Source organism: Syngnathus scovelli, chromosome 14 (genome assembly GCF_024217435.2).
Source record: "Syngnathus scovelli strain Florida chromosome 14, RoL_Ssco_1.2, whole genome shotgun sequence".
Lineage (NCBI taxonomy): Eukaryota > Metazoa > Chordata > Actinopteri > Syngnathiformes > Syngnathidae > Syngnathus > Syngnathus scovelli.
In genome coordinates this window covers 6,791,345-6,816,584 of record NC_090860.1, presented here as the reverse complement: position 1 = coordinate 6,816,584, position 25,240 = coordinate 6,791,345, and the positions used below count along the sequence as shown (strand labels likewise).

At 46.8% G+C, this 25,240-nt stretch overlaps 2 protein-coding genes and 1 long non-coding RNA gene across 3 annotated transcripts; 2 read left to right on the top strand and 1 right to left on the bottom strand.

The window, feature by feature from the left end:
- Positions 1-3,050: 3,050 nt before the first annotated feature.
- crip2 (cysteine-rich protein 2) lies at positions 3,051-10,861 on the top strand. The gene is made up of 8 exons (XM_049741132.2): positions 3,051-3,221; positions 7,704-7,798; positions 8,829-8,886; positions 8,970-9,101; positions 9,293-9,361; positions 9,445-9,539; positions 9,676-9,733; positions 10,086-10,861. The coding sequence occupies exons 1-8, from the start codon at positions 3,179-3,181 to the stop codon at positions 10,136-10,138; spliced, it is 603 nt and encodes a 200-aa protein (XP_049597089.1). The 5' UTR covers positions 3,051-3,178; the 3' UTR covers positions 10,139-10,861.
- Positions 10,862-15,562: 4,701 nt separating this feature from the next.
- Positions 15,563-23,142, top strand: crip1 (cysteine-rich protein 1). The gene is made up of 4 exons (XM_049741135.2): positions 15,563-15,738; positions 22,595-22,689; positions 22,802-22,859; positions 22,968-23,142. Exons 1-4 carry the CDS (start codon positions 15,699-15,701, stop codon positions 23,003-23,005), a joined length of 231 nt encoding a protein of 76 aa, XP_049597092.1. The 5' UTR covers positions 15,563-15,698; the 3' UTR covers positions 23,006-23,142.
- Positions 22,992-24,202, bottom strand: LOC125981223 (uncharacterized). Its single transcript, XR_007485858.2, has 3 exons — positions 23,977-24,202; positions 23,721-23,892; positions 22,992-23,481 (listed from the first exon to the last, which is right to left on the bottom strand). It is a non-coding gene; the product is annotated as an uncharacterized lncRNA (long non-coding RNA).
- Positions 24,203-25,240: the final 1,038 nt, after the last annotated feature.

Sequence of the window (25,240 nt, the reverse complement as noted above, 5' to 3'; positions counted from 1 at the left end):
CCTTGAATGTTTTTATTTGCTTTTGACGTCAGTACACTTTAACTGGCGCTAGAGAGCAGCATAGCAGCGTTCTTGCGGATCACTTTTTTATATAAACTGAACAGGATGAAATGGATGGATGAAAAATATTTCCCCGCCTCATTCCTCTGCCTAATAATAATCAAAGTGCTGCCACAGTGACGAGAGAAGACATTTGGGACCTACATGCCTAAAAATGGACTCCAGTGGAATCTCAAGTGCTCTCCCACTGGGTATAACCCCCACAACTGGCCATCACCAAAGAAAATGTCACTCGCCCTCCCGCTCCTTGGTAGAAGCACAAACAGGCGCTTTGTTGTGTCTCCGCAGGCTTATCCAATCCCACTGCAGCAGGTCACTTAGTCTGTGACAGAGATACGAACCCTGAACTGATTCAAACCTTCCCCTGAGCTCCAAGTCTTGACATCAACTTTAACCCCTAAACTGATGTGTTGGGCCAACCGAACATAGTTACTTCCGTCACGCAGCAATAGCCAAAAAGAGACGCCAGGAGACAAAGCAAAGCTCTTAAGTCTTATCCACCAGATAATGTATCTGTCCTTTGGAATCACACTCAACACTCAAGTCTGCCTGCCGGCATTTTATCATCTTGCTGCCTTCGCCTCCTATACGCCGCACGCCGTCTGTTTCTAAAATAATCCAGCAGCCGGTGAGGCGGGTCTTTTGGGAATGTTTCAATATTGAACGCAAACCTGTTAGTTCGGCCTGTGCACGTGCCGGCAACGCCCGACTTCCGACAGATGCTCACAGCAAATATGTCTGTCGCCTCTCAAGAAATTCGACCAGATGCGACCCTGCCTTGTCTCAATTTACAACCACTGTTGAATTTTTACTGCTGGTTTAGCAACTGCAAAGAACAAAAGTCACTGAGGACCAGAATTGAATGTTCCAAGTGTATATGAGGATATACAGTCTAGTAGTGAGTTTACTGGAGCAAAGAGAAAGAACATTGCCTTGTCCTTGCCTTGCAATAAGGTAACAAAATATAGACTATACAAAAATTTACGACAAACCGTACTGTCCCACCAATAAAAGGGTGCCAGAAATTAGTATAATCTCGTGTGTTGAACTACTACAAAAATGATTGGGATTATGCTGATCGGTGGAAACAAATCTTACTGTACTGAAATCTGCTCTTCCGCCACCGGCGTCTGTTTTTCGTCAGCCAGACAGACGACACCTACAGTACGTGTGAAAGTGTATGACCTCAGTCGCTCCGCCTGAGAACGTGATAATGAAACGTTTGACTCAGTCATTCTCCACGTACAACACTTGACGTTTTTATTAGAAGCGGAGGAGGCACGGGATCCACCCAAGGCGCTCTTCCATTGCCTCAATGCATTCCTACGAGTCAGTGGCTCTCAAAGGGAGCATTGTGATTCTGTGAAGCCGGGCCCACAGCTACACGAAATGGCAAAGCTTAAAAGCAGTCAAGCTTGCAGACTGCGCGGGTATCAAACTCTGACAATGTTGCGGGCCACGTTGAAGTTTCCTTCGGTGTGCCGTGAATGCACATAATGTGTTTTCAAAGGCCTCCTATAAATTATGTTTTGGGTCAGATCCGGCCCCTGGGCCTTGCAGAGACGTGTGGTCAGAGGAGGCAAGGGAGGCCATGTCTCCCCTGCCATCATGAAAAGGGAAAAAAAAACAAATTCAATTGTTTTTATTATAATTTTATTATTTTCTTTTTAATCTCAGTAGTTTTGTATCATTTTGAACCAAAATCGCTGAATTTTTAGTTATGTTAAAACCGAAGACGAGTCGCTCGAAGGAGGCAACTTCCCGCCTTGCCTCCTCTGAGGATTGCGTAATCACACGGCTGCCTATGCTGACAGGCTATGCGGTTAGACTGAACTGCTGTCTGTCTCTATGTCGCTGTTTAAGTGTTCAAACACTGTGGCTATATCAACTAATTTCCGTAGTTAAGCTGATGTATATAATATCTAGTGTTTTTTGTCATCTGTCTGTAACGTCGTGTTTCTATAGATGAACAAAACGGCTTTGAAAAGAGACCCAACGGAGGCAATGAAAGAAAGTTCTCCAGCCTTACGGCAGGGAGCGCTAGTGATCCCGGTATGATTCATGCGCCCACCTGTAGAACAAGTGATTTCCAGTTCAAATTTGCAGTGAACAACCTAGGAGCAGTCGTCCATTTATTTCGTTTTACATTCGTTTTTGGTTTTGGTTTTACATTTCATTTTACAATGGAGGATTACATATGCAAACTCAAACGATTTTCAACTATGGATTTTCGGTCGAAGCAGGAGGTCATCAGTAAAGGAAGACAAACTCCGGAGTTAAAAGGTTTGATTCGGACTTCGGAGCATGTCTTTTCAAACGGAGTGGTACGCACAATCGAAAAAAAGTTTTTGGGTGCTTTATTGAGCGTTTTTATGCGTGAAGACTGCTGATATGGGATTTTAAATCAAATAGTTCAAATTAAAAAATGATTAAGCCCCTCTAGAGCAGCGTTCCCCAGCCTTTTTTGTGACATGGTTAGGTGTCGGACAAATTTTACCGGGAAAGGAGGGGGGGGGGGGTAGTGACGTCAGTGCCTTTCCAGTCATGAACCTCACCGCACGTCACTGGGGCCTTGAGTTTGATACACTCCAAGACGTTTGTGGGTGGTTCAGTCACTTTCCCCTTTATTAATGGATGAATGGATGGAGTTTTATTAGCATTGAGTTTTTCTTTTATTAATCATTTTCATCAATCATGCAGTGATAATATATTCATATTCATTCGTACAAATGTAATTTAAATAGGTTTGAATCAAAAGCGAATACAAAATAAAATGAATCAAAATTAAATTTTCCAGTAGTGACTTCAAGTATGCCGATCTGTCATGTATATTTTATTCATTCATTATTATTTCATCTTGTATATTATTTGTAGAATGCAGTATTTATTTAAATTTTTGTATTTTTTTTCGTATCGCTTATCCTTCTTTGTAAATCGAGTATTTCTTTTCCCGATGAACGTGAACGCACCGAAGGCGCGGCTATGCAAATGAGCAACGGCAGCCTGCTTGACTAGACTCTGGCGCTCGTGTGGACGTCACGACGACACTCGTTGTGGGCCGACAACAGGACGCACGTTGCTCCCATTCAACCTCAAAACATCACCTTTCTCTCCAGACATGGCTTCAAAATGCCCCAAGTGTGACAAGACGGTCTACTTCGGTGAGTACTTTCACCCGTTTTTTCTGCTTTCGCTGTAAATTGACCCAATTGTAGTCGGACTAGCCAAAATATCGATTTTTTTCCCCCTTAACCACGTTAGCTCATCTTAATATAACAGCAATATATCCTGAATTTTGACTTAAAAATAGTGAGTTAGGCATACCTCCACACTGCTACCAAATTAAATTTTTACGTTTTGCATACCTTTAAGTATAATAAGAGAGTCACTTGGAAATTGTCAATGATTATCAGAGGCCAACTTCAGGAGGAGGGAAAAAGCAAATATCGTCACAAATGGTCGTTTTAACATTCACATTTAGTAGACTATGCTGTACTTTTGTAACTGTACATACAGTCAGTGGTGCACTTGTCTCCGTCATTCACTTCCCAAATAGATCAACTATTAACGTAGCACTTGAAAAGAATTACTGATAAAAATGTTACATTTGTCTGTATCGTTCATTTTCCAAAAAGAAGACAAACCACATGATTTTCCATAGCGAAAAAAATAGTTAGCATCATGTATGTTGCTTTTCAAGTTGTCCCACTTGTCTGCATTGTTCAGTTAGTGATGTCACAGTACAGAAATTCTGACTTTCATTCAGAAAGTAAAAGCAGTGTAATCACACATGATTAAAACTACATAATCACCATCTCAGTTATCATTTGATGACTCATAGATGACCGCCATTTTAATTTGTTGTTGTGGCCCACACGGCAGCTTGGCAGCGAATGAGGGCGACACTCTTGCCAAGTGTGCAAAAACACCATATGCCCACATCAGGCTTACATGTCAACAAGGATCTGGATCTTGTAATTAAAAAAATATATTTAAATGCATATATGGTATATGATGGATTTACTGTGTTGATTCAATCATGCAGATTAAGCCAACTCAACCAGGCTTTTAATTTCTGGCCTCTAAATCAATTACATAAGTAGCGTGACACAGCTGCTGCTCATCCCGCCAAAAAAGAAAATGAAAAAAAACCAAAACACGGGCCCAGGGAAGCATACGCAAGACGCTTGAAGTGAGCGGTCATTTTATGTAACAGCAGAGTTATTTCTGCTCAGGGTGTGTCGCCTCCTGTGCGGTGTTGACGTAAAGATGATGGGGGAGACAAGCGCTCACGCCTAGCTTAGCGTCACGAGGAGGCATTTGCTACGGTATTTAAGTTCCAGTCATCTCTCGGGGAAAAAAAAGAAAACCCACATGACAAGGGACATGGAAGAAGACCGTTAACGTGGCAACTCTTTGAGGTTTTCAGATGATTTAAGATTCTGTGGAATCAGCACTCCTCCTCGTCCCGGAATGGCGCGGGAATAATATGTAATTCGCGACACATTGGGTCTGTCGGTTCTGTCGCAGGTTTACAAGTTCCTGTTCATGTTGCTGATGCAGCTCGCCGCGTTCAGCCTACACATGCTGCGGTTCAATTCCAGATTTAGCGAGTTCCAAAGAGGCCGCCGCACCGAACTCGGTGGCAGGGTGGATTCCAAACGGCCGGGCGGAAAAAGCCATTTCCTGCCCTGTTTGACTGATTGTAATTCCTTTGGCGGTCGATGGTAGTAAGCTACTCTTGGCGACTTCCAGCTGTTGTCGTCATTTATCGAATTGTAGCAGGCGACAAGTCAAAACACTTGACTCCCCTCTTTAAAAAAAAAAAAAAAAAAAAATCCCACAGTCTGGGGTGGAAATGTTAGTGGAACTTTCCATTGGTTACTTTGAGATTGATGGTCAAATAAACGCAGATGATCTGCTTGCATTAAGACGGTGTTGTTATGATGTCGCGCCTCTGCTCGTCTGTTGGCTGACGTTAAAAGCTGCCAAACAACACAAAAACGAGGAACTCATGGCGAAAAGTTCAAGTTTTGTTGAGGTCTTGCTTGATGCATCAATTTCTCAAATTTCCAATTTGGGGAACCGCGCTCCATGTCACAAGGCAGCCAAACACGAGTGTCCCAAAAGTGCTTCATGCATTCTAATTAGAGGCGACGTCTCCATTCACACAAGGCTTTTTTTTCCCCCTGGCGTCCCCTCCATCATCCGCACTTTTTTTCCCCCCTTCCTTCTTTTTTTTCCCACACCTAAATGCCACTTTGACCACACAATATCCTTTTTTATCCTGCCGTCAGCAGAGTGGCCGCTTTTCCGCCCGACCGCATGAATGCTCCTCGTTGCTTACGTAACGTCCATTTTCTTGAGTCGCCGCTTCCCGCGCTCTGCCGTTGCGTAACCGCCGCTCAATGCCGGGCTGCCTCTGCCTTTTTGGAGGCGCAAACACGATCCCCTCATGGAGACGCAGGTGAAAGCACTGAAAGTACCGCGCGTCACGTTTCACCTGAGAGCGGCCAAACTACTTTGCTGAGGATGTTGACTCATTAAATCGGTCCAGTATCCAGTATCACTTTGCCAGCTGAGGAAGCTCTCTTGTGACTTTTTGTGACAATTCTCTCAAAGCTAAAGCGAGAAACTCATCACCGAGGCAGGGCTGGCGTTTTGCCCGCCGGCTTTCTGTGACCAACCCAGACAGGATGCGAGTTAACTGCAGCCCATTTACGTCAGACGGAAGAATTCACAAGGTCGGCCTCTTTTTATCCGCCGAGGGAGGGGCTCTAAGCCTGCCCGGGGAACCTCGACTTGGCTGAGGCGACCAACGACCTCCAGAGCTGAATTTTGTCACAAAGTTGCATCAGCCGCGGGCCGAGCCACAGAAAGAGAGAGCTGCAGCGGTACCACAGGCTGAACTGCGACCAGTCGACGGGACCAATCATAAAGGGCATCCAAATTCCCGCTGAAGCTCGGCATGGCCTTCCTGCGTCTGTCAAAGCCATTACCATCCAACCCCCGCGCTTGAAAACGCCACGCTCGATTTATAGATTGTCGGGACATTCCCGCCATGCTGCATTCTGGGATATCCGCTGCGTAATGAAAAAACAATCGCTACCCTGGGGTGTCGTCACTTTTGAGAGGAAGGACGAGCCCTTTAGTCTGTCTGGTCTTGGTTTGGTCCGAACAAATCGAGCGCGATTAAGTCGTCGGTGGGATCCGCCACATCCAGTTGATGTGTTGTTAGGGTAACCGTCCAGCTGAATCCTTGACATGTCATTCCCGCAGATAATGAGGATTTTGATCCGGCTTCACTGGGGGTGGGGAGGTTGGAAGCATCATCTAGGCCACACACGCTGAGCCACCTCCCCCACTCACCACACTCACAATCACAACACTTTTTTTTTTGAACAATACACTTTTCATTCTCTGATGTGCACTCGAGTACAGGCCCAGTGGCGGGCAGGTCTATTTTTAGAACCGAGATAGAGAGGTGTCAGGATGTTGATGGGCGTCCTCGGATTTTCAAGGGGATTAATCAAAAAGCGGCTGGGACTGTTGCTTGACACCTCCGCGTTACGTCGTGACACACAAACGGTGAAAGTCGCACAAAGGTGGCGATTGTAAGCCGCCAAACTTCAACCAAAGATTCGAACCCGCGCACCTTCGAACTACGAGGCACTCGATGATAACAATAAATTAGTGTGGAATTTATCTGACCATTGTCTAAATTATACTTTGTAAATCTAGTTTTTTTCCAACGTTGGGCGAGCCAGTCAACAGCTAACGCTAGCAGCTAACATTAGCGCTCCATCTGCATTGCACTGCCTGGACTTCAATGTTTGACTTCCCCATGTTTGCTTTGGTTACTTGCACGGAAACAGTTTCATCGCAGGAATTTGACGGGATATTTGTTGTGGGGGGTCTTTGGTCAGAAGCCCATTTGGGTATCCGGTTATTTGTGTCCCACCGTGATAAGAGAAGGCCTTTCCTCTGCAGCCCCCGCACGGTTCCTTGGGGCACCGTTGTGTGCGAACAGACTTATTGTTGGAGTGAGTATTATTAGGTCAGTCTGGAACTACCCAAAAAAAAAAAAAAGGGTACAAAATTAAAACACTTGCAAGGAACTGTTTCATATTTTTGTGCCATTTTTTAAAAATTGAAAATGCTGAGCAAAAAATGCGTTGGGAAGAATTAATGCCGTTTTTCAATTCAACGATTGGAACGTGCGTAAATTGAGATTTTGCTAGTACCGCTATTCTAATGTTGAGGTACGCTTAACCGCAAATAAAACCTCCAAAATTGAAATTATCTTTCAGTTTTGACCGTGTGGGCGAGGTCATCTGAGCCAGGATGGGTGAACTGTAAACTGAAGGGAAGGGGAGAGGGGATACACAAAGGACTTGGGAAGGAGGGGGTCCCGCTCCAGCTGGACCTGGACCGCATAGCTGCGTGTCTGTCCCTTGATGACATCATCGTAGCATCCTGTCTGGTTCACAGGCATCCCCAGTCATCTCTGGCTTGGCCCGATGACACCATTGCAAAACAAGTTCATCGTTCTTCAGACAAAGAACAAAGACAGAGCCTTGTTGTTGTGTGTGTCGCACTCACGTTTGCGTGTCTTTGTTTGTGTGTCCTCTCCCCCCATGCAGCCGAGAAGGTTTCGTCGCTGGGCAAGGACTGGCACAAGTTGTGCCTGAAGTGCGACCGCTGCAACAAGCTCCTCAACGCCGGCGGCCACGCTGAGGTCAGTATGACCACATTTTGGCCACAACTGAAGCGAGAGCCCTCTTGTCTGTTTTTATTCTTAGATCATCATTAGATCTTTCTTTATTAGATGTAATTTTTGTACAGGTAAAAAAAAAAAAAAAAAAAAGACGGTCACATTTTCAACTTTTTTTTGTTTTTAGTTCAAGCACAGGTCAGTCAGTCCCACCTCTGACCTGTTTTTTATTTTCTCCCTCCTTCCTCCTCCATTGTTGTTTGTTAACAAGACTTGTTGCGTTCAATGCTGCGTAGTTGTCACAGTTTCCTGCTTTCAACCTCTTCAGAATGTGTCACTCGCGCGTGCGTGCGCGTGTGTGTGCACTGGACTGCTGTGTCCTTCGCTTTGATTTGATAAGTGAAGCTCTGGATTTTTACTACCCGGCTGATGGCTTTCTCAGAACATCACGTGCACACGCACACACACACACAGAGCTTTTTTTTGTGCGCTCGCTCCATCCATCAGCAGTGCAGCCCACTCGCTTCCCAGCAGTCGGCTTCCCACACTGACATTGAAATATTTTCCAGCTACTTTCGCTTTTTATGACAATTACACAAAAAGTGTTTTGTCAGAATGAGAGCTGCCACTTTCTCCTCATCTGTAGTCATTAAGCGCTGGACTGCTGGTCACCCTCCCTTCCCTCCCCGGGTGCCTCGGTCACACTCCCCACCGCATTCCCAGCATGCAACGGGCCAGCAAGGGTTCAAGTGGAAACTTGACGTGTTTTGTGTTGGGTGGAGCGGTCCGGTGGCGATGACATCATCAGTCAGGTGGAAAAGAGTGTCCCTTTTTGGAAAGAGTCACATTTAGTGTTTTTTTTTTTTTGGGTGCAGTCCTATGAAGCATGCAGTCTGCCTTTTGAAATATTGTTTTTGCTGTGACAGATCTTAACCCCCCCCCCCCTCACACACACACACACACACACACACACACACACACACACACACACACACACACACACAATAATGGGAGTTCATTCTCAAGCATCACATGCATCCTATTCTCTTCTCAGCATGACGGAAGGCCCTACTGCCACAAGCCGTGCTATGCTGCCCTCTTTGGACCCAAAGGTGCATTACATGAGTTTTTAAAAAAAAGATGTATTAATCCTAAATAAAGGTATGCATTTCAGCATCACTTTGAATGTTTGCAGGCGTGAACATCGGCGGCGCCGGTTCCTACGTGTACGACGCACCGGCCAGCAGCGCTTCGTTGACCGGCGGGGACGATGCCCTTGGGCAGGCCGAGGAAAAGAAGACGTTTGCCGCCAAGCCGCCGTCCAAAGGTGATTCAGATATTACATTATGCGTAGACTTTCTCTGTTTGTCTAGCTTGTACATGTAAAAGTATAGTTCTGCTTTTGGTTGGCAACCTTAGATCACCCGCCTCAGTGACTCAAAAATACTCTCGAGCCAATGTTATCTTTGTGCTAAGGTTTTCTTTTGTAAACAATTTTGTGTGTGTGTGCGCGCACAGCTGGAGGCATCACCACTTTTTCCGGTGAGGCTAACATGTGCCCCAGATGTAACAAGAAGGTGTATTTCGGTGAGTAAGACTGCATTTAAATGAGACGACAAGATGAGGCGACTTGAAGCAACTTTGATCCTTGTGTGTGTTGTGTGATGCAGCCGAGAAGGTGACGTCGCTGGGCAAAGACTGGCATCGCCCCTGCCTGCGCTGCGAGAGATGCAGCAAGACTTTGTCTGCCGGTGGCCACGCCGAGGTAACCGCCGGCAACATGACACTACAATTTAGCCACTTTTTTGATACTAAGCTGCTAAAACTTATGCAGTCATCACTTTTTCGTCATCACTTTGTCATCACTACATTTATTTTTTTTTTTTAAATAATTTTTCCAGCACGACGGCCAGCCTTACTGCCACAAGCCATGCTACGCTGTTCTCTTTGGGCCCAAAGGTAACCGCTAGGAGGCGCTGTTGACCCGTTGAATATCATCAGCTCCACCATAACCTGAATGTGTACACACACGCAGACTCCACGAGGGAGGGGTGGGCAAAGTTTTGTACTCAAGGGCCAACTCGTTTGTAGATGTGGTGAACAACTTTTAAAATTAAATATATTAAAGTAAGTTAAATGAATTAAAAATCAATTCATAGAATGAATATAAAGTCAAACTGATGTCGAAGCATGACCACCATTTGTACCTGACCACTCTTGTACCTGACTTTGCCCACCCGTGTACTCCAGCTCCCATTATGCAAATGAGCCTTGCCCGACTCGTGGCCCTTTGTGCTTCTTCCCTTTCCAGGCGTCAACACGGGCGGCGTGGGCAGCTACATCTATGAGCCCGCCCAGCAGTGACTCCGCTACCCTCCCCTCCCTCAATCGCCACCTTCTCCTGACAACTTGTTCCACATCTTCTCCTTTTTCCCAACTGTTCCGAGCAACTGTTTTTGAAAAAAATCCTGCACACATGAGTTATGTTCCTCACGACCAAGTTTTGCATGGTCTTTCCTTTCAAGAAAAAAATGCGTTTTTGACCACAGAAAATTTCAGTGATGTCGAGGACAGAAAAAGCAGGAGATTGTTGTGTTGCCAATGGAACTCGTGTAATTTTTCTCAATGCCATATTTAATAGTTCTGACAGCCTGACGACATGCTAAAGTTGACTGTTACAGCACCGTTATTATCTTCTTATATTAACTTTGTTTGGACATTTGAAAATGTCCTGAAGTGTGAATGTGAGTGTGAGCGCTTGTCGGCCTGTTTGCCTGTTTGCGCCCTGCCATTGGGCGGCAACCATTGCAAGGTCAGCCAGGCGAGGCCATGAATCACCCCCATTGGGGACCAAAAAAGTATTCCTGTCATTTCAACACATTCAGAAGAGGTCAAGCTGTTCAATGACAAAGTGTTTCCTTAGTGTAGACACTGCCTTGTGTTGCTCTTGTTAGTTTAGCTTTGCACTCAATGTATGGCAGACACATGTTTTATTATTAATATTCGTGGTCGTCTCCACCTGTTTCTGTTGTTAACAGATTGTGGTGTCTGTTGTTTCCAAGATGCAATAAAGCCACACTACATGCAGTCTGGCGTCTGCGTTTTTGCTTCAACATTTAACGTTTCATACATACATATGTTTACAATGTAATGTGTGTATATGTATAATTGGTATGTACTTCAAAATTAATAGGAATTCGCATTATATATAGAAATTTCTATTTTACAAAATGTAATGCACCTGATGAAAAATATACATAGTTCTTTTATTCTTAATTCCGTGCATGCAGAATTAAACTTAATGTTAGAGTAGATGTGTAATTTACCAACGTCGCCTTAAGGTGGAGAAATTGCACTGCTCTGCTATTGTGCGGTCGTTAAATAAGGTCAGATGGTCCTCTTGATGTTTCTTTTAGCCACTACTGAATTTTGCATCCCGTTATAGATTAGCCAGTTGTCCCTAATGAAGTGTCCGAAGAGAAGAAAATCCGAATGATTTGATGCCGCTTGCTGTCTATGACATCACTTCCGGTATGTGGCGTCTTTCTGCTTATCACCATGGAGGATGTCCGGTGTCGGGTGAGACTTGAGTTTTTGATGCCAAAGTGCAAGAAACTCTACTCTCGTCATTTGTGCAAGGGAGTGGCTGAAAGTTTCACACGTTTCACGTGTTCATGTGTTTGTGAAGTTGGAAACTAGGAAGCGTCTTGGCGACATATTTGGTTACACACGTAGAATGTAAACAAGGACCCACTTTCTGCGCCTAATTGCTGCTTGTCAATGTTGACAAGCAGAAGTAAAGTCCCTTGTCCTCGTTCGCATTCTTCCCGAGAGAAAAGCACGAGCAGCTATGAACAGTATGTGGAGTGTTGTGTCACCAGTCGCACCACTTCTAGTACGACACAAACATGCTGTCCACAACTACTAATGCCATAAAATAAATCAGATTACTTTTTTGTCTACTACTAATTTTAGCGGAACTTCATACTACTATTTATGTTGTTTACGATGCAGAACTTCAATTCATATTACTTTTCATGTTGCTTTTTGTACTGTACTGAACTTCATGTGCTACTGATACTTTACTATGCAGGCTTAATACTATTATAATATTTAGTATATAATATTTTTTTAAATATTATCTACTCCCACTACTTCTGCTACTATACAGAACTTTCCTACTTTTTTTATGTCAACTCCACCGACTACAACAGTAGTAGGCTTGCTACTTCTACGATGCAGAACTTCATCCTACTTTTCATTCTGATCTTTGAAGTGAAGCTTTACGAATGCTTTGTTTGAACTTGAAGACCTCCAAAAATGAGAGGTGGAAAAAAAAAGCCTTGATGATCGGTTGGAATGCCGCGTGTCTGAGAACAGTGATGTTTCCACGGCAACCGCCTCCTGTAGCAATAACACAATCACGGTACCCATGTTTTCCTAAGTGATATGCTCCCAAACGAGGGTTCCCGGGGGAGCCCACTGTATCGTGGGAACGGTGGGAGCAATGTAGTGACATCACAGGAGCAGCTGAACACTCACGTCGCTGATACTCACATTATTTCTGCTGCATTTCGTCACTATGGGACAAAAAAATGCTATTGTTGTCTGTTTGCGTCATCGCATTCCATTTTGTGGCTCGTCGTCCTCCAACTCAACACCTCGTCTCGGTTTTACACTGCCACTGTTGTTCGCACTCCATAGTCACATCTAATCCATAAACTTGTGCAAGTGTACCTAATTAAGTGTCTCTTGCCTTCATACTCCCATACTTTGTCACGGTAAAAAAAGAAAAAGTGAAAAACAGTGACAGAAGAATAGAAAAAGGGTGCTGTAGATTTGTCTAGCAGCTGCTTCCCGCCGTGTGTTGCTCTGGAAGGCATTTGACAACACCCACGTGTTGGCACACTTGCTTTGCAACACACACGGGAAGGAAGGAAGGAAGGTCACCACCCAGGCCAGGCCAATGAAATTGTGTTTGCGGTTTCTGGTCAGATGAGCTCATCTGTGCTGATTTTGGCACTTTGAAACAAGGAGGGATCCAGTACAGATCCTCACACTTTGAGGTCAGCCTTCCATGTCCCCGAATCCCACCGGATTACTGTTAAGAGGCCCTTGTCACATATTCCGCCTAAAAGAATCCCTTTTGTTCTATGAGATTTGGTCATTTGTCCCCATGTAATAATGTAAAACACAGGTGTGAAACTCAAGGCCCGGGGGCCAGATACGGCCCGCCGCATCATTTTATGTGGCCCGGGAAGACAAATTGTTCATCATATTCGTGTGTCATTTCTAGAATTGCAAATTGTCCCATCATTTGGTCCGGAAATGAAATGCAGCCACAACATTCAGGGACGTAAGCGAATGTAGGCTGTAGTTTAACAAAAAAACAAAAATTACACACACCCACGTTAGTTGTTGCATCTACATAAGCTACGACATGGTTGGTGGGTTTAGCTCCATGAGCAAAAGTGTGCTTGGTTATTTTTTTCTTTTGGACAAAGAGAAGCAGTTACTTTTTTTAAGGACAGTATTTTAAATTTCACTATTTAATGTCATTGTCTTGAAGCATTTGAGCGAGGAAGGTAGTTTTAATATTTGACCAGTTTTTACTCATCTGATTTGAAAACGAGTTATTTGTCAGTTTGTTTTGTAGCTTTTACTGTGTATAATATGAGGTGCTCATACATTTATTTGGGTTGACAGTCATAATGGTCCTCCGAAAGAAGCTATGACTACAATGCGGCCTGCGAAAAAAATGAGTTTGACACCCCTGATATAAAATGTTTTTTTTCCAAGCCCTTTTTCCACCTTGTCTTATTTCTTTGTCCTTTCTAAATCTGATATACGAACATATTGTTTATATTTTTCCTCTATCGCGTTAGTCAGATTTCTTAGCAGTATTTAAGATGCCAGTAAAAATTCAATTTTAGGGTGAAATGTGCTCTTAATGACTGGAAACAAGCATGCTCTTGTGTAAAGTTGCCATCTGCTTGGTGTGTTCATAGAAAAACAATAAACAATTCAAATAAGTTCCTTCCTGCTTGCCCACAGCTCTTTTTTACAACATCAGTGTGTTAATGTGCAAGTTAAAAGTCCTTCTCTCTACTGTACAACAACAAAAAGAAAAAAAATCAGAAGAAAAGTACTTGTAATTGGATCCAGAGTTTTTTTGGGTTTTTTTTGGGTAAGCTAGACTTTATAATAATAATGACTTCCAGGAAAAGGTCTTGTAAAATAAAATCCAGTCAGGTTGCGTTGGAGACATTGGTGGATGGATGGCGTGGAAGCTAACATGCTAGCAGTCAGATTTTTTTTCACAGTGGTTAAGTTTTGCTCTCATCGGTTTGATAATTGTTAACAATGTGATCCCTGGTGACATCATATCATGGGAAGTGATCTATGCTCTCCTCCTTCATTTCCTGTTGATGAGAAACTCCCTGTTGCCATTGGCAACCATCTTAGCAAACAGGCAGTGGTTGCTATAGGCAACCTATCTTTGTTTATTTGTTGTTTTGGACTGACTAGAGCAGAGTTTGTGCCAGGGCAGTGCAGCATGAAGAGCCCACCACCATGTCTGACGATTTAGGGAGTATTAGGACCCTGAAACCGCCTACCCCTACCAAACCTTGACCTTTAACCCAAACCCCAACGCAAACCTTTACCTTACCCTTTCACCCAAGCCGACACAAACTTTGACCTTTGACCCTAACATCCAAACCACACCTTGACATCAAACCCTAAACCCAACCCAGTCTCATTATGAGCGTGCCTAACCTTACTACAAGCATTACCAAACCCGTACACCTGAACCAGAATCCGAAATCCCAGGTCGTAATAACCCCTTTGCCAAAATCCTCGAATGAGCTTTTCTGTCTCGTGTTTCCATTTGTGTAATGTTTGCCGGTCGACTGCCGGTCTACAGCACCGCAAAATTGACCAAAGCTGAGTCCTTGTGGCTTTTGTTTGGTTGCCACGGTAACATCATTTGCCACCAAAAGGCATAGGCACACAAACTCACATTGTTCACCGTTTATCTCAAATATTTGCACTTGCCATTACCCACTCTATTAATGTCTTTTTTAATTTTTTTTGTGACAGGTTGAACCTGTTGCCGGGCAGACTAATGCTGCTGCTGTTGCTGTCGATGATGATGATGTCACAGTTGGTCTGAGAAGTTCTCCCAGTCAGGTCAAGCACTATCACCTAGATAGTAGATCATTCCATATCAGCACACAGACTTTGCTCTTTCATGATAATGCAACCAGTGTTGCCACGGAAACCATATTGCTTGTAGTGCAATTTATTAGGTACACCTACTACCCCTGCAACTGTTAAATGTTACATGATGATTTCTTTTCTTACTGATGGAGAAAAATAAAAATTGATTTAACTGAGACGCTTACAAAAAATCACTATATTTAAGTTATAGAATATAATATAAGGTCATTCTTAGAAAGGATATAAAAAGGCCAATGAGCATGAAATAATGATGCTCAAACTGTTTAATATTTCTATTTTGATACAATGCAGTACTGTAGCGTGCTATTTTTCTTGATTCACAAACAGATTACAAAAGTTTTTGTTCTTGATTTGGGGGCCTGGAACGGATCAATAGCATTTACATTCATTTCAATATGAAAAGATGTTTTAAGATGTGAGTGTTTTGTGTTGACAGAAGGAGTTAAAGTCATAAATCAAAGAAGTGCTGTTTTGAGTAGTCTATCTCTTTAACGGGATGACCAAAAGCCTCTCCCCTTCTACATACACACTCACGCACACACACACACGCACACATACAGAAAAAAAAGAGAAGCAAGTTGAGAGTTATAAAGGCAGCGGGGCGGGTTGGCACACACACACGGTCGTTCTTTGCGCTGGTGGAGCACACATCAATTAATCATCTTCATTAAAGGGTTCAAACATGCCTAAGTGTCCTAAGTGCGACAAGGAGGTCTACTTTGGTAAGAGCAGCATTCTTTTGGTTTTGCTGAATTAATGTGCTGTTGCATGAGGGAAGAGGAAGTGGGTTCAAATGCGGACATGAATTTTTTTTTTTTTTTTTTTTTTTAGTGTGCAGCTCAATTAGAGTGTGTAAACGATTTTTGATGTGTTCAAGATTGGAAAACAAACTTGTATTATTTATTCAAATTACAAAATGTAATTAAAATAATAATGATATATAATAATGTATGTTGTACAGTATGTAAAGTAAAGTGTAAAATAATATCAAAGTGCTTGAGTGTGACCTGTGAAGTTTTCATGAATTATGCAGCACTTCTTTGTGCTCTTATTGGATGATCATCTCATGAGGTTACTTGATACATAAAGTCAAAACAATACGGCCATTGGAAAATCAACTCAGGTTACTGAATATGAGCAGCGGAAGCCGCCAGTAGGACACGGTTCGCTTTATCAAAATGACTCATGGAATGTTATCATAGAATGTTATAGAATGGCTCTAATGAACTGAGCAAAGCAGGGAGAAGTCAAAACATTCCGCATTGAATCTGATGGATTTGGTCTCATGAGTACCGCGTTGTTGCGTATCACCAGTTCTGAAAGATGGACAAGATGGAAAACCTTCAAATGATCCTGTTTTTATTCCATTCAAAAAATATATATAGCCAACAACTGCTGACAGTATTACTAATTGCCAAAATTATTGCCAACCATAAATGTTAATTAACAGTTGCATAGGTATCAAAATAAGATAACTGTTAATGTTAGTTACTGCCATACCAGCGTAAAATTAGCCGAGTGTGTTAAGGATCGGACAGTACAGCCAAGTGCGTAACGACGGACTTTATTTGAAGGGGATGATGGGAACAGCTGGCGCTGGAGCGGCGATCGGGCTGGAGAGGACAACGATTCTGCGAGGGTTTCGAGTAGTCAAGTGAGTCAATTCTCTCCGGGATTGATGAGCGAAGCAGCATCAAGGGACAGACTGGCACTCGGGTCTGCGCTGGCGGCGCTGATATAGCGCTGGCCATGAACCCGTGGCAGGTGACGGTGATCCCACTGACAGGGGGGCGTGGTCCCGTCGCAGGTGGCACCAGCACGTGACAGAACCCCCCCCACAAGGGACGGCTCCCGACGTCCCCAGGAACCGAAAATAACAAAACAACTAAAAGGAAGGCACTACCCCGGGTGGCCAGGTGGAGGGGTCAGCACACCGCTGAAACGTCCGCCACCTCGCCAGACGCAGGATCGACGGGCGCGGGGGCAGAAGACCCCGGTACCAGTGGGCAAGACCACCCTGGACCCTCACCCCTGGTCCCCCCCGTCCCTCCTCGGGCGCCCGCGCCGAGGACCCGGTTGGTCCGGATGACAGCGATGGAACTCCGTGATGAGCGAACGGTCGAGTATCCAGCGGCTCGGAATCCAGGAGCGGTGCGCGTCGTCATAACCCTCCCAGTCCACGAGGTATTGTAGGCCCCGACCACGCCGCCGCGATCGGAGCAGGGAGCGGACAGCGTAAGCCGGGCCCCCATCGACGAGCTGGGGCGGCGGCGGCGGAACGGGCGCCGGCGCCAACGCGCTTTCATGGATGGGCCGCACACGGGACACGTGGAACGTGGGATGAACCTTCATGGAGTCTGGAAGGAGCAGACGGACTGCGGCCGGGCCAATCACCTTCTGGATAGGGAACGGTCCAACAAAGCGGGGCGCCAGTTTGCGGGATCCCGCTCGCAGCGGCAAATCCCGCGTCGAGAGCCACACACGCTGCCCCACTCTGTACTCCGGAGCCGGCGTCCGGTGCTTGTTCGCCTGGCGGGCGTAGCCTGAAACAGAGCGGAGAAGAGTGGCCCGGCCCCTCGCCCAGGCACGATGACAACGGCGGACACAAGCCTGGGCCGACGGGCACGCCGCACCACGCTCCTGGTGGGCGAACAAGGGTGGCTGGTACCCGAAGACGCAGTGGAAAGGCGAAAGTCCCGTGGCCGAGCTGGGAAGGGAATTGTGAGCGTACTCTACCCAGGGAAGCTGTTGTACCCACCCGCGCTGGTCTCCGGCGGCCATGCATCGGAGAGACCTGCCCAGTTCCTGGTTCAGGCGCTCCGCTTGACCGTTGGACTGAGGGTGAAACCCCGAGGAGAGGCTGGCCGTGGCGCCGAGGAGTCGGCAGAACTCCGTCCAGAAGGCGGAAGCGAATTGAGGTCCTCGGTCTGACACGATGTCTCGTGGGAGACCGTGGTGACGAAACACCTCCCGCACCATGATGGACGCTGTCTGCTTTGCAGATGGGAGCCTAGGCAGAGGGATGAAATGCGTCATCTTGCTAAAACGGTCTACCACCGTGAGGACCACCGTGTTTCCCTCTGAGGGGGGGAGGCCCGTGACAAAGTCGATCGACAGGTGAGACCAGGGACGCTGGGGAACCGGCAAGGGTTGAAGCAGCCCGGCCGGAGGACGAGTAGGCGTCTTGTAGCGGTTACAGATTGAGCAGGCTCTGACGTAGTCGCTGGTGTCCACTTGCCAGGTGGGCCACCAGAAACGCTGTGCCACCACGTACCTCGTGCGTGCAGCGCCGGGATGACAGGCCAGGCGTGAGTCGTGCGGCCATTGCAGCACGGCCGATCGCAGGCCTTCCGGGACGAACAGGCGACCCTCCGGGCAGTTGCTGGGGCCGGGTTGATCGCGTGATGCGGCTTCCACTTGGCGTTCGATCTCCCATGTAAGAGCCGCCACCCGAACCGAGCTCGGGAGGATAGTGGGAGGCGGACCCTGTCCCTCCTCCCCACCAGGAAACAAACGCGACAGGGCGTCCGCCTTCGCGTTACGGGAACCCGGTCTGTAGGAAAGAGAGAACGCAAACCGGTCAAAGAACAGAGCCCACCGTGCCTGTCTCGCGTTCAGTCTCTTGGCCGATCTCAGATACTCCAAGTTGCGGTGGTCGGTCCAGACAATGAACGGAGTGGTGGCGCCCTCCAGCCAATGTCGCCACTCCTCCAAAGCCAACTTGACGGCGAGGAGCTCCCGATTACCGATGTCATAGTTCCGTTCTGAGGCTGACAAACGGCGAGAAAAGAAGGCGCACGGATGGAGACGATCGTCTTGGCGGCTGCGTTGAGACAACACCGCCCCGACACCCACGTTCGAGGCGTCCACTTCGACCACGAACTGTCTGTCGGGATCGGGAACTCTGAGGATGGGAGCGGATGTGAACCTCCTCTTAAGCTCCTGAAATGCTTGTTCTGCCCGTTCTGTCCATTTGTATGGAGAGGCGGGGCTGGTAAGGGCGGTGAGTGGCGCGGCCGCCGTGCTGTACCCACGGATAAAACGGCGATAAAAGTTCGCGAAACCTAAGAATTGTTGCAGCCGCTTGCGTGTCTCGGGAACAGGCCATGACGTGACCGCCTCCACCTTCCCAGGGTCCATTTCGATGGATCCCTCACGCACCACGTAGCCGAGGAATTTGACAGAGGAGGTGTGGAACTCGCACTTCTCTGCCTTCACGTAGAGCGAATTCTCTAGGAGGCGTCGCAGCACCGCCCGGACATGCTTGATGTGTTCAGGAAGCGAGCGGGAGAAGATGAGGATGTCGTCCAAATAAACGAACACAAATTTGTCCAGCATGTCTCGTAACACGTCGTTTATCAGTGACTGGAAAACTGCTGGGGCGTTGGTGAGCCCAAACGGAACCACCAAGTACTCGTAGTGTCCGCTCGGGGTGTTGAAAGCCGTCTTCCACTCGTCTCCCTCCCGGATGCGGATCAGGTGGTAGGCGTTGCGAAGATCCAGCTTGGTGAAGATGGTGGCACCCTGAAGGCTCTCAAAGGCGGAAGAAAGAAGAGGCAGAGGGTATCGGTTCTTTACGGTGATTGCGTTTACTCCCCGGTAGTCGATACACGGACGGAGCGTGCCCTCCTTCTTCTTCACGAAGAAAAACCCCGCTCCCGCAGGTGAAGAGGACGGCCGTATGATGCCGGCTGCCAGGGACTCCCGGATGTACTCCTCCATAGCCCGGCGCTCAGGAGCGGACAGGGAGTAGACGCGCCCCTTGGGAGGGAAGGTGCCGGGCAACAGGTCGATGGCGCAATCGTAGGACCGGTGTGGAGGAAGAGAAGCGGCCCTGGCTTTACTAAAAACCTCCTTGAGTTCGTGATAAACTGCTGGGACATTGGAGATGTCGGAACTGTACCTGGGCGGGGCTCTGCCGAGTGGGCTGGTGGCCGCCTTCAGGCACACTCGATGGCAGCGTTCGCTCCACTGCCGTACAACCCCCACCTCCCAGTCCAGCACCGGGTTGTGCTGCCGCAACCAAGGGTGCCCCAGGATGAGCTGCTGTCCTGGGAGGGAAAGAAGAAAAAACTGGATGGTCTCGTGGTGATTGCCGGAGAGCAGTACCTTAACCGGTTCTGTCACGAACGCCACCTCGCCAATCAGGCGGCCATCAATGGCACGCGCGGGAATGGGCGGGCTCAGAGGGAGGAAGCCGACACCCCACCGACGCGCCAGGCTAATGTCCATGATGTTCCCCTCCGCGCCGGAATCCACCAAGGCTGCCACGTTCTGGTCGCCCCCCGCAAGCTGGACACGTGCCTGCAGCGTGAGCGTGCTGGGACTGGGAGAGCCGGTGCTGGTCGAGCTCACGCGGATCCCCCGACGCCGCGTGAGCTCCGGCCTTTTAGCGGGCACCCCGCCACCCGATGGCCCCCCTCCCCCACAGTAAAAACACAAGCCCAGCGAGAGGCGTCGACGGTGCTCCTCCGAGGAGACCCGAGCCCCTCCCAGATCCATGGGCTCGGCGGGTGGAGTGGTGGGCGGGTCCCCAGCAGACGGAGGAATGTGGCCACGCGGATTCCGCGGGGACCTCCTCTCCCGATCGCGCCGCCGCGTCCGGATCCGCCGGTCTACTCGGGCCGCCAAGTCCATCGCGCCCCTCAGGGTTCGCGGGCGATCGTACGACACCAGTTCGTCCTTCATATAATCCGCGAGGCCATTTAGGAACGTGCTGACGAGCGCTGGCGCGTTCCATCCGCTGCTGCCGGCCAACGTCTGGAATTTAAGGGCGTACTCCGCGACCGATCGGCTACCCTGACGCAGCGTCGCCAGTTCCTCGGCGGCGTCTTCGGCGGCGGATCCCAGGTCGAACAGGAAGAGCAATTCCTCTGCGAAGGCGTCGAAGGAATCGCATGCCGGGGCCATCCGTTCATACTCTGCCAAACCCCATAGCCGCGCCTCGCCCGTGAGGTGGGTTAGAACGAAACCGACCTTGGCTGATTCTGACGCAAACGTGACGGGCTGGAGGCTGAACATTATGCGACAGTTGGTCACAAACGCCCTCACGTGCTTGGGATCGCCGTTGAACTTTTCAATGTTGCCGAGGCGGGGCTCCGGGACGTCCACGAGCCTCCTGGCCTCGGCAGACGGGCGGTGCGGGGGTGCCGTGACAGCCGGGGACGCAGCCACCGACAGTCTCTGGAGGGCTTGGGCCATCTCCTGCTGCTGCAGCTGTTGTTGCTGACCAACCTCGATCAGGTTCCGGATGTCGGCGGACAGGCTGCTGATGGCGGTCTCGGCTCGCTCCAGTCGGCCCAATGCCGTCTCGTCGTTCGCTGACTGCATCGTGTTGGCCAGTCTGTACTGTTAAGGATCGGACAGTACAGCCAAGTGCGTAACGACGGACTTTATTTGAAGGGGATGATGGGAACAGCTGGCGCTGGAGCGGCGATCGGGCTGGAGAGGACAACGATTCTGCGAGGGTTTCGAGTAGTCAAGTGAGTCAATTCTCTCCGGGATTGATGAGCGAAGCAGCATCAAGGGACAGACTGGCACTCGGGTCTGCGCTGGCGGCGCTGATATAGCGCTGGCCATGAACCCGTGGCAGGTGACGGTGATCCCACTGACAGGGGGGCGTGGTCCCGTCGCAGGTGGCACCAGCACGTGACAGAGTGCTGACGTTATCGTCAATGTTTGGTTATTGCTTACTGCTAACGTTGCTGATTAGTCACATAAATGCCAAAAGACATTAAATACTAATGTTAATGCAAAGTGCTAATGCTATTGTTAGCTAAAACACACATGCACAGACTTTGTAGGTGCGCGTGTGTGTGTGCACGCTTTTAGTTACAATGTGACATTAAACATTAAAGGAGCATTACGTAACTGTTAATCCACACGTGTGTGCCAACACGGTCTTCTCGTTGTTTTATTGGGTGTTAAGTGTAATCGTTTCAGGTCAGTGCACTGTTATTTGAGGTCTCCTCCCCTTGTAATTAAGCAGAAGAAACGTTTTTATTATTTTTTTTATCGTGCTTTCTCTCCCACCACATTTTTGCATGACACAGTGGGAGAGAGCAAAAAACACGGAAAATGGCATTTGTTCAACATAACAAGCGAGTCTTTGAGTGCACATTCTCTTTTTTTCTTTTTTATGAAATTCCAGAGCCACACCCAAACAGCTTCCCATCCAACACATGGGACTGATTTGCTTTTGGATTTAGTAATACAGTATAGACCTGCTTTAATTATTGTGCTAAATTCTTTTACTGTATTATTTGGTATTTGTATTGAATTATAATTTTTTTAATCATTAAAAAAAAAACTCATTAGAAACACATTTTTAGAGTATCTTTTCACTGAATGTTGCTAAACGCTAACTTAATTGCTAACTGCCGATGCTGTTGCTAACCACTTGCATTACTGCTAACAACCGCTCGTTATTGAATCAAGAATCCAAGCTGAATTCTCTTGGTTTGTTCTTTGTGACTTTGCTTTCAAGTTGTGTTTTATTTGTGTGATACTTTAACATATTTTCATAAAACAAAGTAAACACTGGATAACTTCCCGCCTTTACGTTCTTGTGTTGTGCAGCGGAGAAGGTGACGTCTCTGGGAAAAGACTGGCACAGACCCTGTCTCAGGTGCGAGAAGTGCGGCAAGACGCTGGCATCGGGATCACACGCCGAGGTACGTTACTGACACGATCAAAAGTGTCAAAAGAAATTCAAAGCTAACATTGTTAGCCGCTAATGTCATGCTAATGGGGCTGTCTATCTGAGTATGTGCTGTTTTGTTTCAGCATGATAACAAGCCCTACTGCCACAGGCCGTGCTACAGCGCACTCTTTGGACCCCAAGGTACAAAACTAGTATGAAATTGTCTAATCTCAATCTTCTACTTTTGTTCATATAACCACTCTATAATTCACTCTTTTTTTTCCAATAATAATTATTTTTTCCTTACAGGATTTGGACACGGTGGAACAGAGAGTCACAAATATTGAAGTTGTTTTTATTGGAAAAAAAAAAAGTAAACTCACACACACTCCATGTTGTATTGGTGATGGTTTGTCCCACAATATTTCAATATTTTTACATTGGACATATTGATTAATAAAGGCTTGTCAATGTGTGACAATAATGAGCGTGTTTTATTCTTTACTATCTTAGTCATTTGAACATATTCTACTGTCGTTCGATACAATTAAAACTGTCTAGTGCGTAATTTTATTTTAACTTTTATTTTATATTGTAAAAAATGATGAATAAAAATTTATTTAAAATTGTAAGAAGTAAATACAGTTTGTCTAGACATAACATGAAATTAAATAGAAAAACAAACGCATAGCACGTATTAATTGCAACATCAATCTATCGAACCATCTAACAATCCACATAGTATCTGGTTTTTTTTTGCCTGCTGCCGACTGGGTTGCTTCGGTCTGATGGACGGTAGCCACGGCAACAGATCCAAACAAGTCTGCAAACAGAAACAACCATGCAAGGCAGCTGTTCCCTGCTTAGATAAGCTCTCACACAGAACCCTTGATTATTATAAATGCTCTACTCTGTGGCATGAAGACTTAAATTGATGTGATTTTGGGGTATGAAACCAAAGCCTTCCTTGAGTTACATTTGAAGCTTGTGCACTGTGATTAGTGGCTGAAGAGAGCCGCGGTTTCCTCCCACATAAATGACGAGCTCACATACTCAACCAACCTTGACTTTTCATTTTGCCCACTTCTTCGTACATCCATCTTTCCTGTCATCAACATCCTTTCATCTCACGCTGGAGTCCGTTAAGAGCATCCATCACAAGCAACACGGCTCTTGGATGGGAACGATCACGGGGTGGCCAGGCCTCATTGAGCTGGATGTTCTCGACCTCACACTAAAAAATAACAAATGTGGCGAATGCGTCTTGCCAATGGGTTACGTCCAAGCCCAACAAAGGGTCTATTGTACTCAGCCTCACCTTAAAAAATATCAGAAGGTCGAAGGAATCCACGTACTTGACGTTTTCTTGCACCATTTGCCATTCCAGTGATTCCTGTTTTCGCTGTGTCCCCCCCCCCCCAACTGACAAGACGAAGATCACGTGCAGAAGTTAACCGGCTGTGCTGCTGTCATCTGGTGGTACACGATACTCCATTCTGGAGGATTCCCAAGCAAGGTGGGGCGGCTGTAAATACATTGTCAATTGTAGGAACTGAAAGGAGACATATTGTAGAATACTTGACTTGAATTTTTGATTGCAAATTATATAAATGAACATCCATCAATACAATACAATACAAATGAACTTTTTGTATTTTGTAACAGTAGCAACATATGTAGGCAGACAATACCCACGGACATATATTCTTTATCCGCTGTAAAGAATAATTTACAGTCTTATTTTGTGTTTCATCATCAAATCTTTATCTGGTATCTCTTTGTTTTTGTACTGCTCCTAATATATGTAAACAATCGTATCATCCGTAGAGTTGGTTTGAGCAGAAGCGTGCCACAGACGTTGTAAGAGACCTGAAACAGTTTTGAATTATGCAGGGAAAATACACACTTTGTGAAGGGCGACCCTTGCTGGTAGATTGAGGCCACTACTACAACAATAGGCCCTCATTTCTAAGAAAAGTAGGTCGACACTTCCCTCTAGTGTCTGCCATTGGTCATCACAGTCACAGCGTCCATCCAAGAGACTATCAATCACACAGCAAATGGACAAAAGTATTGGGACAAGGCCAAAACTCATTGAATGGAAGGGAAAAGTAGGAAATAATTGAAAGGAGAATGTTGTAATTCCTTAGCGTTTGTATGTGTGATTGTTCAATGAACACTATAACAGTTCAAATGTATAAGAATAGTCGTGCAATACAAAAAATTTTGAATGGGGGAAAAGGAAGACCTCCAAATCCGAGTCCATGGTCCTCGATCGGAAAAGGGTGGAATGCCCTCTCCGGATCGGGGATGAGATCCTGCCCCAAGTGGAGGAGTTCAAGTATCTTGGAGTCTTGTTCACGAGTGAGGGGAGGATGGAGCGTGAGATCGACAGGCGGATCGGTGCAGCGTCGGCAGTAATGCGGACCCTGTACCGGTCCGTTGTGGTGAAGAGAGAGCTGAGCCAAAAGGCAAAGCTCTCAATTTACCGGTCGATTTACGCTCCTACCCTCACCTATGGTCACGAGCTATGGGTCGTGACCGAAAGAACGAGATCTCGGATACAAGCGGCCGAAATGAGT

Excerpts from the sequence above, each read along its gene's own strand:
- crip1 (XM_049741135.2), top strand. The coding sequence starts at position 15,699 with ATGCCTAAGTGTCCTAAGTGCGACAAGGAGGTCTACTTTG. Across the intron at positions 15,739-22,594 it reads CGACAAGGAGGTCTACTTTG|CGGAGAAGGTGACGTCTCTG; the intron begins GTAAGAGCAGCA and ends TGTGTTGTGCAG. Across the intron at positions 22,690-22,801 it reads CATCGGGATCACACGCCGAG|CATGATAACAAGCCCTACTG; the intron begins GTACGTTACTGA and ends GTTTTGTTTCAG.
- crip2 (XM_049741132.2), top strand. The coding sequence starts at position 3,179 with ATGGCTTCAAAATGCCCCAAGTGTGACAAGACGGTCTACTTCG. Across the intron at positions 3,222-7,703 it reads TGACAAGACGGTCTACTTCG|CCGAGAAGGTTTCGTCGCTG; the intron begins GTGAGTACTTTC and ends CCCCCCATGCAG. Across the intron at positions 9,102-9,292 it reads CGCCAAGCCGCCGTCCAAAG|CTGGAGGCATCACCACTTTT; the intron begins GTGATTCAGATA and ends GTGCGCGCACAG.